We start from the raw sequence: 16,182 nt of genomic DNA, 5'->3' as shown, positions 1-16,182 counted from the left end.
AACTTCAGGCTGTAATCTGTTCCAGTGGCGCTCTGTTTAGAAAAGCTCATCGTGCTCCGTGTCTGAGTGTTTAGCGTGGGTTAGGAAACGCGCCCTCTCCTCTCTCTGTGTGTGGTCCTGTCCTTCTCCGGTCTGTCTCAAGCCTCTAATCTGGCAGATTTTTTTAACTTTTTTTTTTTTTAAATCTCAGAACCACTTTAGACCTCTCCCAGCAGCCGCTGTGTGCCGTCCCACCTCCTTGTGTTATGCGGTCTGTGCCAAACGGGCTTATTTCTGAGCGTCTGCACACCGCAAGCTCCTGATGGGCAGTGTAGTCTTAATGAGGCAAACGTGTGCACCAGGTCTTTGTGTGTGTGTGTGTGTGTGTCTCTCTCTCTTCTTCCCCTTCTGACTCTTGGCTGTTCTAAAAACAGTGTGAAGAAGTGTTTATATCTTCCTTGAGTTGTTGTTCATAGATTTTGGCCTGTAGTTGTGTGATGATGAATTGTGGTCAAAGACTTGTCTAAATTGTCAACAAAATACTGTTGTTTACAGATTATTCTTTCTCTCTCTCTCTCTCTCTCTCTCTCTCAGAGCACTGAAACCCCCCGCGGTGTTTTTTTCCGTCGGCATGCCGTCTCTGTGGGAGGCCTCCTCCTCCTCCTCCTCTTCCTCGTTTCGGAGATGCCAGTGAACCCGCTGTCTCGCTGCAGGTACGTACGCCACGGAGATCGCGCTCCGTGTGGGGGGGGGGGGGGGGGGGGGGGGCGCGAATTCGCTCCTCTTTTCCCGCGGCTGTTGCGTCACAGTTATTTCGGGCATTTGCGCGTAGATCGCACGCTCCATCCGCCTCTTATGCGTGCCAGAAAAACGCCCGCGGACGCAGCGTCTTGTGGCCACGGCAACGAGAGAGGATAGAGGATGACTCCGCAGCAGGTGTGAAGAGAGAGCTCTGCTCTGTCTGGTGATTGTGAAGTAAGCTTTCCAATCTTAGCGAAAATTGCAGCTCATTTAAAAAAACAAAACAAAATGGTTTCCGGAACCGCGCTGGAGAATTGTGGGTTTTCTTTTGGTCAGTTTAAAGGGTTCTGAACTGTGTCTTGGAGAGACGGGGGTGATTTTGGAGACGCTCCGGTTGCTAACGCCCCTGTGCTTTTCTCGGCAGACACTGAACCATGGGGAACGTGGAGAGCCAGAATGGGGACCACGCTTTTTACGGCGACGGCCAGAGCCACCTGTCCCGCAAGCACACGTCCCGCTCGCTGCGGGCCCCCCGGAAGCAGTCCCGCCGCGGGCGGCACGCCTCCTCCGGCAAGCCGGAGCACCGAAACTCGGAGACCAGCACCCGGTCCAGCAGCACCCCCAGCATCCCCCAGGCCCTGGCCGAGAACGGGCTGGAGCCCTTCGACGGGACGGCCGTCATCTGGGTGGACAGCGTGGCCCTGGACCTGCGGCCCGGCCCGTTCCGCGACGGGGCCGGCGACGCCGACGGGGCGCTGATGCTAGCCCTGGGCCCCGGCGAGGGGGGCGACGGGGGCCCCGAGGGGGCGGGGGGGTTTCCGGAGGACGCCCCCTACCTCCAGAGGATGAGCGACGGGCCGCCGCGGAACGGGTCCGGAAGCTTCCAGAAGAAGCGCTCGAAGTCGGCGGACACCTGGGGCGAGGACAGCCTGGAGTTCTCGCTGTCGGACCTGAGCCAGGAGCACCTGACCAGCACCGAGGAGATCGCCGACACCGCCGACGAGCGCGACTTCCCCGACGACGACGGCGACGCCCACGCCGCCACGCCCGACTCCAGCGGCCCCGCGCTGGCCCCCGCCGACCGGGCCGGCTCCCTGGACCGGCTGTGCGCCCAGAAGAGCCCCGCCCACAAGCAGCCGCGGAACCGCTACGCCAAGTACGGCGGCCGGGAGGGGGGCCGGGTCGCCGGGGGCGACCGCGACGGCGCGATGTCCCCAACGGAGGACGACGGGAACGGCTACGGGGCCTACACCCTGCCCTGCCGCCGCTCGCACTGCCTGTCCGAGGGTCTTCCCAGCCAGCAGGTGGCGCCGTGTGCTGGAATGCAGGGCCGCAGGGCACAGACCACTCATGTGAGTCCCACACCGTCTACAACACTAGCATGTGATTTCAGTGTGGCTGCAGCGCAGGGGACTGCAACCCTGCAGAGCTGTAAGAGGGGGATGAAGAGCAGGTTTTTTGGAATGTTTTTTTGAAATTCTGAGTCAGTGTTCTAGAACTCCATTGCTTTCTGTTACTAGTAGTGATTGTTGCATCATTACATGTTCAGTTAAGGATGTTGTACAGAAATTCACACGAACAGAAATTTTACTGGTGTCTTGCTGTATGGGTTACAGTATTTCAGATGAAGTATTTGACCTAGGTCGGAAGAGGTTTGATCAACCTGATCAGATTTTAGACTACAGAAAAAGCCAGCGACATGCTTAAATGGGGCTGGGGGGGGTTTGAGTTAATTATTTTTCCCCACACTGCATTTTTAACAATGCTTTGCAACACATTTTGCTTAAGTTCTGAAGTGTCCTCAATGTCCTGACTGGGTAGCAAAGTTTCCTTCCTGGACCCAGTTGGTTGTCTGTGTCCTCGATTTCCTGGGGCTCAGAAGTCCTGAACATAAAAGCCTGTTCTAAAAATGCACATGCACACGCACACACACACACACACACATTAACATTTACAAAAAAAAGAATATCCCTCCTTTCAGTTTCATAATGTCTCTAGACCACAACTCCTCGCCTTCTCGTTACCAGGAAAATAAATATTCAAAACATAAACAAGAGACGCGTTCCTCAGCCTCCTTCAAAATTCACATATGGGAATATTCTTTTTTTGGGGGGGAAATGTTTTATGTTTGCCGTTTCTCTGAAAAGCCTGGCTGCTCTTAAATTATCTCAGTAGACTAAACTGAACCCAGCTAACCTGTAAAGTTTCAAGAAAGTAGGAGATCCTTCTAGTTAGGTTCATTTTTGTGGCAAGGTTTCTTAAAGGTTTTCAAGGTTGCAGAAACACCAACAACCACAGTATTTCTACTAATTCCATTGGCCAAGGTAGTGGTTTGCATGCACAAAAGTCATTTTCATGTCCCAAAAATAGTACCAAAATTGACTAAACCTTTAGCAAAGCTAGTCTTTAGTTGTGAGATAATGCTATTCTGAGAATTTTCCCCTAACATATTTATCCAATACTTAAAGAAAAAAAATTCTGGGAGAATCAGTGAAAAAAACATTCCAGGTATGCAGCGTTCAAGTGCACTGCTGGCATCCCATGATGCTTATCATTCAGCCAATCAGCCATTAATAAACATCGTGAGCGATACATGACATCAGCGGCGCTTTGGGAATGTTCTGAATGCAGGTGCCCGGGATGGCGGTTTCATCGGACATTGTGATCATTCCCCCGCGTGTTTCCTTCTTCTACACATATCACCGAAACACAACGCAAATTCTTTCTCAGCTGAGCTTGCAAATTCTGAGTGATGGTATAATGGAAGGCCGTTCCTGCGACGTTCCTTTCTTGCTTGAAAGTAACGTTCCGGGGATAACACGAGAATTCCGAAAATCTTACGCATTGGGAATGTTTCGTTCTGTAACATTCCGTAAAAGTGTTTCTGAGGGCCAAAAATTGTCAGATTTAGGATTCGCCCATCACCGCAACTCAGTGGAGCTCCGCCTTCTCCGAGGCCTCCATGTCCCAGAAGCCCCTGCGACTCTGACCCTTCGGTGACCCCCCTCGGTCAGGCTGATTATTTGGTCCTTTTTTTTTGACGAGACCCTTAGTTCAGGGCGCGGGAGCTGTTCGTTGTCGTTAAATGGGTTTGGCGGCAGGAAGTCGGCGCGTCCCTTTCACTTTCCCCTGGAGAAGGGTCACTTCCTCCTCCGCCACGGTCTGGGGCCGCTCTCGCTCTGAGTGTGAAGCGCCGGCGAGTCTCTGGAAGGGAGAAGGTGCACGTCGGTCTCTGAAGAACGCCTCTCGCCGGGGGGGGGGGGGGGGCGCTAGGACGCTATCGACTTGGGTGGGTGGGCTCCGGTGGACCGCGGTTCCCACGGTTACCCCCGCGTGAAGCGTCACCGGCACCTCCGACGCTTCGACGACTAGCGGCCATCGCCTGTGTGGCACTACGGTTTGTGCTAGCTCACCTGCAGTACACCGTGGGGCTTTTATTCTAGAGGAGGCACTGGCTTGCGAGGAAGTTTCTAGCCATTTTAGGAGCCCTCTACGGTAAGGCACTGTGGGTTAAAATGTCTGCCAGCTGCGTAAGCTGTACATTGAGAATTTGTAAATTCGTCAGCGGAGTACGCGCGCTTCGGCTGCGGGTGTGGTTGCCAGGGTGTGAGAAACACCCCAATGCCATTCGCTCGCACACAGAGGCCGTACGATAGCGTCAAAGTGCTACTGCAAACCCGCTAACCACACCTAACTCCCACTTTGTGGTCGCGCTACTGCAAAGTGTGAACGATAATCGATGTCACTAACAGTTGAGGTGGGGGCGTTTGAGTCTTAGCTTCTGTTGCTTTTCGTTTCTTTAGCAGAGCTGCTCCCGTGAGATTAAACAGGGTATTAAAATGAGCGGGCGGGTCTGGCGTTGTCTCTTCCCCCCCCCCCCCTCCCCCGTCCAGGACGTGACGGAGGACAGCGAGTACGGCGACAGCGGGATCGACGGCGTGGGGGCGGAGCCGTCGCGGCAGTCGCGGCGCTGCAAGGCCATGTCGGCGTCCTTCTCCGTGTACTCAGCGGCCGGCAGCAGCCTGTTCGCCGGCAGCGACAGCGGCAGCAGCAGCGGCGGCGTAGGGGGCGGGGCCTGCGTCTACGAGAACTTCCGCCAGGAGCTGGAGATGAGCTCCTACGGCGGCAGCGACGGCGGCGGCGGGGGCGGCGGCGGCGGCAGCAGGGCGGGGGAGGGGCTTGAGGAGGCGGGGTCGGCCGGCAGCGACGAGCGGAGCACCGCCACGGCCAGCTCCGCCTGCCGCTCGGACGCCCTGCTGGACCCCGCCCACGGCACCGTGCGCAAGGCCGGCGAGCTCGCCGTCAAGAACTTCCTGGTGCACAAGAAGGGGAAGAAGGTGGAGCCCGCCGCCCGCCGGAAGTGGAAGCGCTACTGGGTCTCCCTGAAAGGTGAGGCCCCGCCCCTTTACCCCCTTACCCCACCCCTGCTTCCTACCCTCCACACGCTGTTCTTAACCTCCTGGGTAATTGTTAGGGTGACCGGATGAGCTGGTGTATGTGGGGGCGATTCTGCATTTTGATTCATTTCGTTGTGTGCTACATGTTGAGTAAAACCATTGACAGGGTTTGAATCAGCGAAGTATGGACTTGTATACTCAATAGTAGGCAAGTGCGCAGATTCTGAAATGGCCGTAGTCTTCATAGTTACACAATGCCCAATCAGCCCCTCCCCCCAAGCCTAGCAAAATGGCTCTGACTTTGACTAGTTTTTCTTTTTGTACATTGTCATTCCGTTTCAAATTTGAAGAAGCATTCTGGTTGTACGTTTTGGGCTGTGAGAATCTGGTGACGAATAGCATGACTCACTGTTTCTAAGGACTGTTACACTTCAGAGCTTTGCGGTTGTATAACACAACAGCCGTGGAGCAGGAGGTTACATCACTTCCTATCAGAAATTGTGCATTCTGTTTTCTTTCTGCCTTTTGCATAAAAACCTGATTTGCAAAGCTGTCCATTTAAATTGTGCAATCGCTACAGAGCCCACAAGCTGTGTTTTTTCCCAGCACTTCACCGACACAAAGAGTAATCCAGTTAATCTGAATCCATGGGCCTTGAGATGTCAATTAGATATAATGCGATTTGACCTGGTTTAAATCAAATCGATGTTCCACTGACACATTTTCTGAATTCTTGGCTGCACTTCTGAGCTTTGGCCCCTGGAGAGCAAATTTAAATTGACGGGCAAAAGCTGTTCTAGTTTCTTTGTGCCTCTGTATGACTGTGGCAGCTCTCTGGTGTTGGTTGCTTGCGCTTAACTTTGCTGACAAAACACACAGGCAGACAAATGTACACACGCACGCACACACACACACACACCCTCAGACATACACACACACACGCACGCACACACATACACACACATACATACACACACACACACCTTCAGACACACACACACACATACATACACACACACACACCTTCAGACACACACACACACACACACTGATCGCCTGTTTCCCCGGTCATCCCCCAGGGTGCACCCTGTTCTTCTACGAGACGGACGGGCGCTCGGGGATCGATCAGAACAGCGTCCCCAAACACGCGGTGTGGGCGGAGAACAGCATCGTGCAGGCCGTCCCCGAGCACCCCAAAAAGGACTTTGTGTTCTGCCTCAGCAACTCCCTGGGGGACGCCTTCCTCTTCCAGGTGAGCACCCCTTGGCCGAGCGCTCACTCTCGCTCTCTCTCTCACCCTCTCTCTCTGCTTTGCTCTCTCTCCCTCTCTCTTTTTCTATTGCTCTCTCTATCTCCCTCCCCACCTCTCTCTCTCAGTCCTGCTCTCTCTCTCTGTCTCTCTCTCGCCCTCTCTCTCTCTCTCTCTCTCTCGCCCTCTCTCTCTCTCTCTCTCTCTCTCTCTCTCTTTGTCTTGCTCTCTCTCTCTGTCTTCTGTCTCTCTTTTTCTTTTTCCCTAAATCTCTCTCTCCCTCTCTCTCTTTCTCTCAGTCCTGCTCTCTCTTTCTATCATTCACTCTCCCTCCCTCCCTTCTCCAAATGTCAATCCTGCCATCTGTGGTTTTGTGCTTACAGTGCCCTCCCTGCAGTGGTAATACTGGTGTCTGTGCCTGTAAGCATTACACAAAGAGCTCCCTGTAGCATCAGACATGATTTAATCTGCCCCCCACCATCCCCCCCCCACTTCCCTGTGCATTTCCTGCTATGAAAAAGCGTGATGCTGAGTGAATGTTTTTATTGTCATCATCACAGTTTACCCAAGTGAAAATTCTTAAATGGAGGAGTCCTCAGCAATAGCAACACAATACAATGAAAAAAGCTGAACATCGGAATTAGACATTAGAGCAGGTTGGTGACGGTCACTACTTCCTGTCTCACTCACTACTTCCTGTCTCTCCCCCCCCACAGACGTCCAGCCAGACGGAGCTGGAGAACTGGATCACGGCGCTCCACTCGGCCTGCGCGGCGGCCGTCGCCCGGCAACATCACCGCGACGACACGGTGCGCCTGCTGCGCTCGGAGGTCAAGCGGCTGGAGAAGAGGATGGACATGGACGAGAAGATGAAGAAGATGGGCGAGATGCAGCTGTCTGCCGTCACCGACGCCAAGAAGAGGAAGACCATCCTGGAGCAGGTGGGACGCGCCCCTTTCCCCCCCCCCCCCCCCGCTTCCGCGATTCAGCGTGTCCCCGCCACACCTCCCCAATTTCAAATACTCTTATTTTCATTTTCTTTCAGTCTGCACTTCTTTCTTCTTTTTTTTCTTTTTATTAAGAGGGGTCGGGACAGAGAGGGGTTACAGACCCCCTCAGCCTCATTTTAACCCAAAAATGGAATATTCTGGAAATATATTGAGAGAAAATATATTGTCAAATATATTGCTACACTGTGCAATATATAGGCAAACGCTTCAAAGCATATATATGCCTTTTTGTTTTTACGAATACACTACTGTGAAATATAATTATCATTATATTATCAAACAAGTCCACATATGTACAATACATTTCAGTACATTCCATCTCTGTTTGGAAAATTACAAACACAAAAACTGCTTTCCTGCCTGCCAAAGATTTCTGGGGGAAAAAAATAAAATAAAATAAAATGCTGGTGTGGTTGAATTTTGCGCATGAGCGGGTGGCTTCTTAAAGTGTCCCAAGGTGAAAACAAAGCTTTAGTGCGAATACAATACAGCGCAGTGTCCTGAGGTGCTCCGGCCAATCAGCACGCTTCGGAGTCCGTGACACAGATCTGCAGTACGCTGAATCAGAGCCATAAAGCCCCTGTCATTATTTGCGTCGCCTGTTTGCCTCTCTCTCTCCTAAATGCACCTAATGGCTGTTTTGGTTCTGGTAATTGCTCAGAAAGCTCAGGTTATTATAATTTTTTTTTGTTTAATCTCCCGTCTGTTTACACACGCGAGGGCGATGGAAAGGCCTTTGTTCCAGCAGGAAGGCAGGGCGTGTTTTTTCGGGGTGGGGGGGCTGGGCGTGGCCGTTTTGTGTGAGTCTGAAAGGACGCTAATGGGTTCCTCCCTGGGGAGAAGCCCAGGGTTCCCACCCCTCCCTACCTGGAGAGGGACGGGCGGGTTCCCCTCGTGGGTGGCGGGTGGGGGGGGAGGGGGGGTTGGTGGAGCCGGGATCGGATTTTCGCATTTCTCCAAAATGGCCGCCACCGACCGCGTGCCGACGCCGCGGCGGAAATTCCGCGCGGAGCGAGACCAGAGTGGAACGCCGGGACCTCCAGACACACAGGAGGGCGTTGTTATCAAGCAGCACCCTCCTTATCAAAGCCCCGTCAACCCAAAAATGCCGCTCCTGGCGAGCCGCACCCATTCCCGAACCCCTTTGATGTCTGCTCATCAAATAACCTCCGTCTGAGCATCTGTCTGTTCGACTGTCTCTGTCTGTCTGTCTGTCTGTCTGTCTGTCTGCCTGTCTAAGTAAATAGAAGGGAGTGTGTGTGTGTGTGTGTGTGCACCAGGAGAATATTGCAAATATTGCACAAATATTGCACAAGAGAGTCTGGGATAGTCTGGCGAAGACGAAGGAGATGCCTACGCGTTGTAATGAATGCTTCCAAAATAAAACGTTTAATGGTGACGAGGGTTTTAACAAAATTCTAGATTTTGTGTTTACATTGCTAGAGCAACGTTACAATTACCTGCCTTTTTTTTTTTAAGATGGCTTCCTTAGCAACCATATTGTCTTCCGTTAGCTACAGTGTGTGGGTGCCTGTTTTCCTCCTCCGTTTGTTTGTTTGTTCAGTGTTTTTTTTGTGGTGTTTTTTCCTGCGCAGATCTTCCTGTGGGAGCAGAACCTGGAGCAGTTCCACATGGACTGGTTCCGCTTCCGCTGTTACCTGGCCAGCCTGCAGGGCGGCGAGCTGCCCAACCCCAAACGCCTCCTGGCCTTCGCCTCCCGCCCCACCAAGCTGGCCATGGGCCGGCTGGGCATCTTCTCCGTCTCCTCCTTCCACGCGCTGGTAACTTTCCACACACACACATTCGCACACACACTCTCTCTCTCTCTCTCGCACACACACACACCCTCTGCTCTCCATCCTTCTACGCACTGCAATGCACACTCTGCTTCTATGTTTGCTGACTTGTACTGGGGGTGTGGGGGGGGGGGCGTGTGGGGTTACTGCCCTGTGCTTTTAGAAAATGATTTAGTAGAAACTCAAATTAAATGTTTTTATTTTCTATTAGGAAATATACAGCGTGCTCACACACAGACAGACAGACACACACACACATACACTCAAAAACACCCTCACACACACACACCCTCTCTCTCTCTTTCCCAAGCTGTGTAGGATCAGCCAGGACAGCACAGCCTGTTTTTTATTTGGGCGGAGCATAACTCTGCCCTTAATGAGAGAGGCTCATATTCCCCCCGAGGCTCATCTCTGAGGGCGCTGTCATTTCTGCAGCATTACGTCGTCGCTGCTGTACCTGACCAGGTGCCAGCGCTCTCCTTACGGAATGCGCGACGTTCCGCGGCGCCTTTCCGCAAAAACACCACCTGTCCCGCCGCTCGCCCGTCAGGGCCACCTGTGAGTGCGTGTCTATTTAAAAAAAAAAATACCCATCAGCCCCTCTCTGTCAGCGACCTTCTCACTTAACCCTTTCACGAGCAGGTTTTTTGGAATGTTTTTTTTCTTCTTTTTTTATTTCTAAGTCAGAGTTCTAGAACTCCATTGCTTTCAGCAGTGATTGTGACATCAGAATTATAATGTCCGGTTAAGAACATTCTAATCACATATTTGTGATGTCACACCTTAAAGGGTGAGTTGATTCGGACTCTGAAAAAAGGCCAGAGGCTTCAGAAGAGGCTAAATGGGCTTTTACTCCGAGCGCCGAATCCACAGATCAATACACCCCCAACCCCCCCTCGCCCACCCCCCTCCTCCTCGGCCATGCTCCAGGCACTTTCCCATGTACAGACTCAGCACCGCAGATGGGCTCACCCCCCCCCCCACCCCCCGCCCTCCTCAGGGTGGTCCAGAAGGAGCCTGCAGGGCTGTTTACAAATCACACAGGATCACAGGTTAAATGGCCCCCTGTAAACGAGGAGGTTCGGTCTTAAAAACTCCCTGATATAATGGAGTTCTGAGCATTCTTATGTATATGAAATATATGTGCACAGTAGGATTTACCAAGAGCAGTCTTTATTAATTCATGTGATGTAGCCTAGAAATGCCAGATCACAGTACTGTAAGCATGTGCGTGCTGAAAAGGAATAACTAATGTGAGAGTTGTTTGGGGCACACGCTCACACACAGACACGCTCGCACGCACACACACACACGCTCGCACACACACGCACGCATGTACGCACGGACATACACACCCACACACACACACACACAAACATGATATACAGAGCTATATGTACTAATTTCTTTGCATATTTAAACAGTTACACAGTAAGGAAGTCAACTCTTGTTACATCAGAGTGGGTGGAGTTATAGTGTGGGAGTGGTTTTGGGCGGGGCTATGGTGTGGGAGTGGTTACTGGGCGGAGTTTGCAGTTATAGCGTGAGAGTAGTTATTGGGTGAGACATTGGTGTGGGAGGGGTTATTGGGCAGAGTTATAGTGTGGGAGGGGTTACTGGGCGGAGCCAGAGCGTGAGGCCAGTAACCGAGGCCACAGTACGGTCCCCTGACGGTGTGGTCTCCGCGGGTTTTTTCGGGCGCAGGTGGCGGCGCGGACGGAGAGCGGGGTGAGGCGGCGGACGCAGGCCATGTCCCGCTCCTCCAGCAAGCGCAAGAGCCGCTTCTCCTCCCTGTGGGGGCTGGACACGGCCTCCAAAAAGAAGACCAAGGGCCGGCCCAGCATCAACCAGGTGCGCCCCATCCGACCGACCGACCGAGGAGAACACTTTCGCCTCCGATCGAAGAAAGCTTTCGCCCGCTGTGGTTGAAGGACAGACCTCGAGGCAATGCAAAGAATTGGGTTATTTCACCCACCTGTTAAATTAAACTCTGAAGCAAGGGGGTTCCCAAAATGTGGGTCACGCCCCACTGGTGGGAAATGGGAGGAGTTAGGTTGGGTACGGAGGTACAACATTAAATTTTACACTTGATAACCATCGAAATTCACACCACTATAAATGACACAACGTGGTTTGTGCATGTACTGCTCTAGTAATGATGTACATAGTTGTTTTGAGATCATGTAAAAACAACTGACAATTATTTAGAACGCTTCTCAGGCCATATTTAAATAAGGGGCAGGGTCATAGTAGATGTATTTGCATAAGGTGGATGGGCGGGTCAGAAGGTATGGAAAGGCGCCACCCGAAGATCCTGGTTTGAGGTGTTTTTTTTTAGGGTCTCTGAATCCGCTTCCCTCCTCCCAGGTGTTTGCTGACGGTGAGGATCCGGTGCGGAAGGTTCTGGATGGCATGCTGGAGGACAGCCCCAACGCCAGCCTGGTAAGGACCCTCAGAGTGATTGGGGGGAGGGGGAGGATGGGGGGAACTGTGACTGGGGGGGCGGGTAGGAGGGGGACAGATGGCGGAGCGGGTGAGGAGGTCGATCTCTCAGTCTGCTCCCGCGTGGGTGGGCCGCCATGGCGGTCCGCTCGTTTTGGCGGTGCTCGCGGGAGGCCGGCGTTAATCGATCGTATCGCGTTGCTAACCGCCAGACAAGGACAGCCGCGGCGACAGAGGGGCGAGGGGTCGTGATTTTTCGGCACGTCCCCCCCGTGGAGTCCTGCGATTAAGACTTCACAGCCCACTGTCCTTCGCTGAGCCGTCTCTGCGTCCGTGCCCTTTTGCAGACGGAGGAGGGCGGGTCGGTGAAAAGCATCCCCCACCACAACGCAGACAGCGACATCTGGGTTCCTGACTACCTCACTCCTTCCTGGGTGTGTCTGCCCGACGACAAGCCGGTGCTGTCCATCATCCAGCCCGGCGAGACCGCCCTCGACGTCCTGGAGGGCATCTGCAAGGTGAGAGAGCCTCACCGACGAAACCTTCCGGAACCTTCCGGAACTAGAGCTAGAATTCCGAAACTTGTGTCTGACAGTTTAATAACTTTTCTGCGCAAATGCAGTTTTGCCAGTTCTGTAGTCGCTTGGCAAACCAAACGAACTCGCCAAATTGAGTTTGTGAAGAAAAAGTCAAAGACAAATGTTGATTGAATACAGGCCCAGAACTGTTACTTGACATGCCTGCCAACTCCCTTCGTCAAATATATATTTGAAATACTAACTCATCAGATTTTGTTCGGAAATGGAATGCATTCCTGCAACTGTGAGATTTTTCAATAAAACATGTTACCAACCAAAAACGTAACTATATTTAGCTGAAATGATTGAATCTTTTAGTCTCGTTTTAACTAAAATGCTGAGTGGAGGTATTTTCTGAATGTTGTTATTGAATTCTTTAGCTCTGCGTACCCATGCTATTAATCCAGAGGGTTGAAGGAGTCTTGCTGGTGCCTGAAGGATTAAAGTATTTCATATAATTATTCATATAAGACCTATGTCTGACCAACAAGGGTGTAGGTGTAGCATATATAAATAAACAGATTGTCCCCGTTTAGCCTATTTCTAAAATTATTGCGAAACACTTTTAAAAATTATTTTATTTTTTCCTTGTGCGGCTTTGCTGATTGCATCAGTGCATGAAAGCACTGTAGCAAAGAAGACTCATATTTTATCCTTTAAGTTTAATTTATTAAGATTTTCTGCAGAAACTCACTAGGAAGATTTTTGTTTTACATTTTGGTTGCTAAATATTAATTCTGTTCATTGTGAAATTATTGCTGTGCAATATAATCTTCTCTGTGTTCACGTATTTGTTCTCATCATATCCATGCCTCTGGGGTTAGCATCTGAAGAGGTTAGAACGATGCAGAGGAAATGTCCTTAATATACTAATTTTCTGACATCAAATGCTAAATGGCTGAAATAGCATGTTAAAAACACTTTAGATAAGACAGTACCGACGGATGACAGTGAGGGGTGATAATAATACGTGATATGAGACTTCTGAAGCAGTCTGATATCTCTAAACACCTTAAAACTATTTTTAGACATGTTAAACTTACACGGGGTAGATATGATAAGAAAGAGCACTGTGATATGGAGCTTAAGCCTGCTATCTCTAAACATGCTAAACACTTGAGATGGCATTGAAAAAGGTAAACTTACATGCTGTGGGCATGATAAGAAACAATGTTGTGATGTGGAACTTGAGGGTTGCAAAGTCGGATATCTCTAAAAGACGCTATCTGCAGATTTAACCCCGTATTTTTAAGCTCCCAAACAGCCCCCCTCCCCCCATCTTCCCAACAGCTGTTTGTCATAGGTCTATTTTTTATAGCCTATTTTATTGAAACGTACACAAATAGCAGGCAGGAGGAGAGAGGCTGTGTGGGGAGTTTTCTCACCACCATTTGAGGGTTTTCTCCCCACTGGGAGTTGTTTTTTTTTAACGTTATTCACTTGCTATTTTTGGGATTCAGGCCTGGTGTTTGCTCTGTTTGCTCTTTTTGCTCTGTCTCTTGCCTTGCTGCTCTGTAAAGCGTCTTTGTGACAGTGCTCTGTAAAAAGCGCTACACAAATTGAATCGAATAGGAGCTGAGTCTTGGTACGGCGACGCCGCGTCTCCGTCCCGGGCCGGCGAATTTGAGAAGTCAGACGTTAACGGAGTTAAACTCGCATAGCCCCCGCTCGACACGGCACAGCGCACGCTGCTGTCTTTCATCGCGCCGCCGCGTTCTTCTGTTCCTGCGTGACACTGAGGCGCTCAGGGCTGTCTGTTATCTCCGACATTTCTGTCGAACGTAAACTTAAAAAAAAAATACAAGCTCCCCAGAGCCCTGTGACAGTGAGAGGGGAGGGGTGTGTGGGGGGAGGGGGAGGGGGGAGGGGTACGAGAGGTGAGCGATTCGGAGCCGGGCAGCCGTCGTAACTTGCCGAGCGTTCGCGGTAATCGCAGCGCCCTAAATAACGCCAAAGCGCTAGGCGGGAGAGAGCGCTAGGGGTCTCCTCGCCGTGTTCCACGGCTTCCGGAAGCTTCCGGGGGATCTGCGCGTCTTCGGTGCGCTGCGACGTAGTTTTCTGTCACGCGTGCGCTCGTCTCCTCGCTGCGGAGTGGAATTCCGCCAGGCTTCGTAAAGCACAGACGCGTGCACACACACAATCACATGCATGCGCACACACACGCACGTACATGCACATGCACGACACACGCGTGTCTTGTGCTCACCCAGGCTGTTTCTGAACACAGCCGGGGGAACTGGAGCGTCAAATCTGCCTTCTGAAATCAGCAACCAAGAGCCTGTTCCTAATGTGCCATTTTATTTCTCTCTCACAACATCGTTGGCCGTGTCATTTATTTATCCAGCCTATATTATTTTCCCTTTTTTTTCTCTTTTTCCGCCCTTCTTCTGGTTTGTTTTCTTCACTTTTAATCAGCGTAAGACATAAGATAGCATGGTAATCCTCTTCCACTGATGATCAAATTATCAAAGAGCTAGGACTTTATAGCAGGTTGCTCTCAACCCCACTATAAGAGGTTTACAGAGATAAGAGGAACGTGCTTCTGAAGATTTCATAGTTCATATCCGTGCCTATTTTTCAGTCCAGTTAGCTATTCACTGTAATTCTCCTAAATAGCTTGGTTGAGTCCCCACAAGTGCCTCAAACTTGATTACACACTGTGTAAGGTGAATAGTGATGTTTACTTCCTGTTGCTCCTTGACATACTGGGACACGTTTAGAATTTGGAATTGAAAACAAACCCCTTTCCTTGTGAAACGCAGGCTTACAACCTGGATCCCAGGAAGCACTACCTGTGCCTGAAATTTCGGACGGAAAACCAAGTGCAGCATTACATCCCCAAGCTGGAGGAGGAGGTGTGCGACCTGGTGAGTTCGGATAAGAGCGCTATCGCGTTTTGGGGGACCCCGCAGATTTTCTCAGCTCCGCCCCGAAAACGTGTGCAGCCACGCCCCACTTTTTCGATTTCAAAATCCTGTGAATGTTTAGCACTGGGGCTGAAAGCTTTAAAATGAAGCGAATCAGCAGGAATCGGGTGTAGATTACTATTTGTTCAACATCCTCAGTAATGTATAAAAGCTATATGTGTTGTATATTATTATTCACACAACCGTGTTCATGCACAGAGAAATTCCTTCTCCTTGGTGTTCGTTTGGGTGTTTCTTTCTTAGAGAAGGCTATTGCGGGAGTCTCTGTTCCCCCAAAACCAGATTTTTTTTTTTTGTCCACCCAAATATTTTCAGTTCAGTTTACTGGCTGTACCTGTTAGACAAGCTAATGTTACAAATAATCTTTAGTATCGATGGGAGGCGTGATAGGTGGAACAGTTCATCTTTCACCCACGCACACCAAGATGAAAGACTTGGCGGCGTTCCGTGTTTTGACAATAGAGGAGATTAATGACATTTAATCCTGATTTATTCTCGTTTCACAGCTGTACAAGGAGATCGAAGTTTGCGCCAAAGCCACCAAGCTCATCCACTTTGACCGCGACGAGTCCTGTACCATCGGCTACGGTAAGCTCCGTGCGGACTCCCTGCCCAGACCACAGCGGAGCGAAGCGAAGCTACGAGCATACGCGCGATAAACACGCAACTGCAGTTCCCAGATTCCCTCACCCTCTCAAATTACTCATTAACAACGCTTTTGTTCATAATGATATTGAAGCGTGGTCCGTTAAATTAACCCTCTCCCCTACCCCCCCCTCTTGGCGGGACCCTCTGTCGAGGTCTCGGGATACCTCGAAGGTGAAGGGCAGGGGTGCGCGACGAGGGCCTGATCCATTTCGGGATTTCACGCCAACCTCTGCTGCCCTTTAATTATTCAGTCGTGCCAGTCGTTTATCTGACCTGACGAGTTGGCTGAAGTCAGGAGCTGCAGAGGAGTTAGGTAGAGCCCGTGTGTACCGCGGATTAGAGAGTGTGCTGGTGGCATTCGCTTGGAAGAAACCAGGGCGCACACACACACACACACACTCGCCGCACACACACA

The 16,182-nt window shown here is 51.1% G+C and overlaps 1 protein-coding gene across 1 annotated transcript in view; it reads left to right on the top strand.

The window, feature by feature from the left end:
* The window catches only part of LOC135264038 (rho guanine nucleotide exchange factor TIAM1-like), a 63,735-nt gene that overhangs the window by 22,591 nt on the left and 24,962 nt on the right, over positions 1-16,182 (top strand). The window contains 11 exon segments of the mRNA XM_064352626.1: positions 574-692; positions 1,145-2,072; positions 4,614-5,109; positions 6,197-6,369; positions 7,083-7,307; positions 8,972-9,157; positions 10,877-11,023; positions 11,540-11,614; positions 11,962-12,132; positions 14,955-15,059; positions 15,626-15,707. Coding sequence (XP_064208696.1) covers positions 1,155-2,072; positions 4,614-5,109; positions 6,197-6,369; positions 7,083-7,307; positions 8,972-9,157; positions 10,877-11,023; positions 11,540-11,614; positions 11,962-12,132; positions 14,955-15,059; positions 15,626-15,707 — 2,578 coding nt within the window. The 5' untranslated portion in view covers positions 574-692; positions 1,145-1,154.

The sequence above is a fragment of the Anguilla rostrata genome, chromosome 9 (genome assembly GCF_018555375.3).
Source record: "Anguilla rostrata isolate EN2019 chromosome 9, ASM1855537v3, whole genome shotgun sequence".
In the NCBI taxonomy this organism is placed as follows: domain Eukaryota; kingdom Metazoa; phylum Chordata; class Actinopteri; order Anguilliformes; family Anguillidae; genus Anguilla; species Anguilla rostrata.
This window is presented reverse-complemented; position numbering and strand designations above follow the sequence as displayed.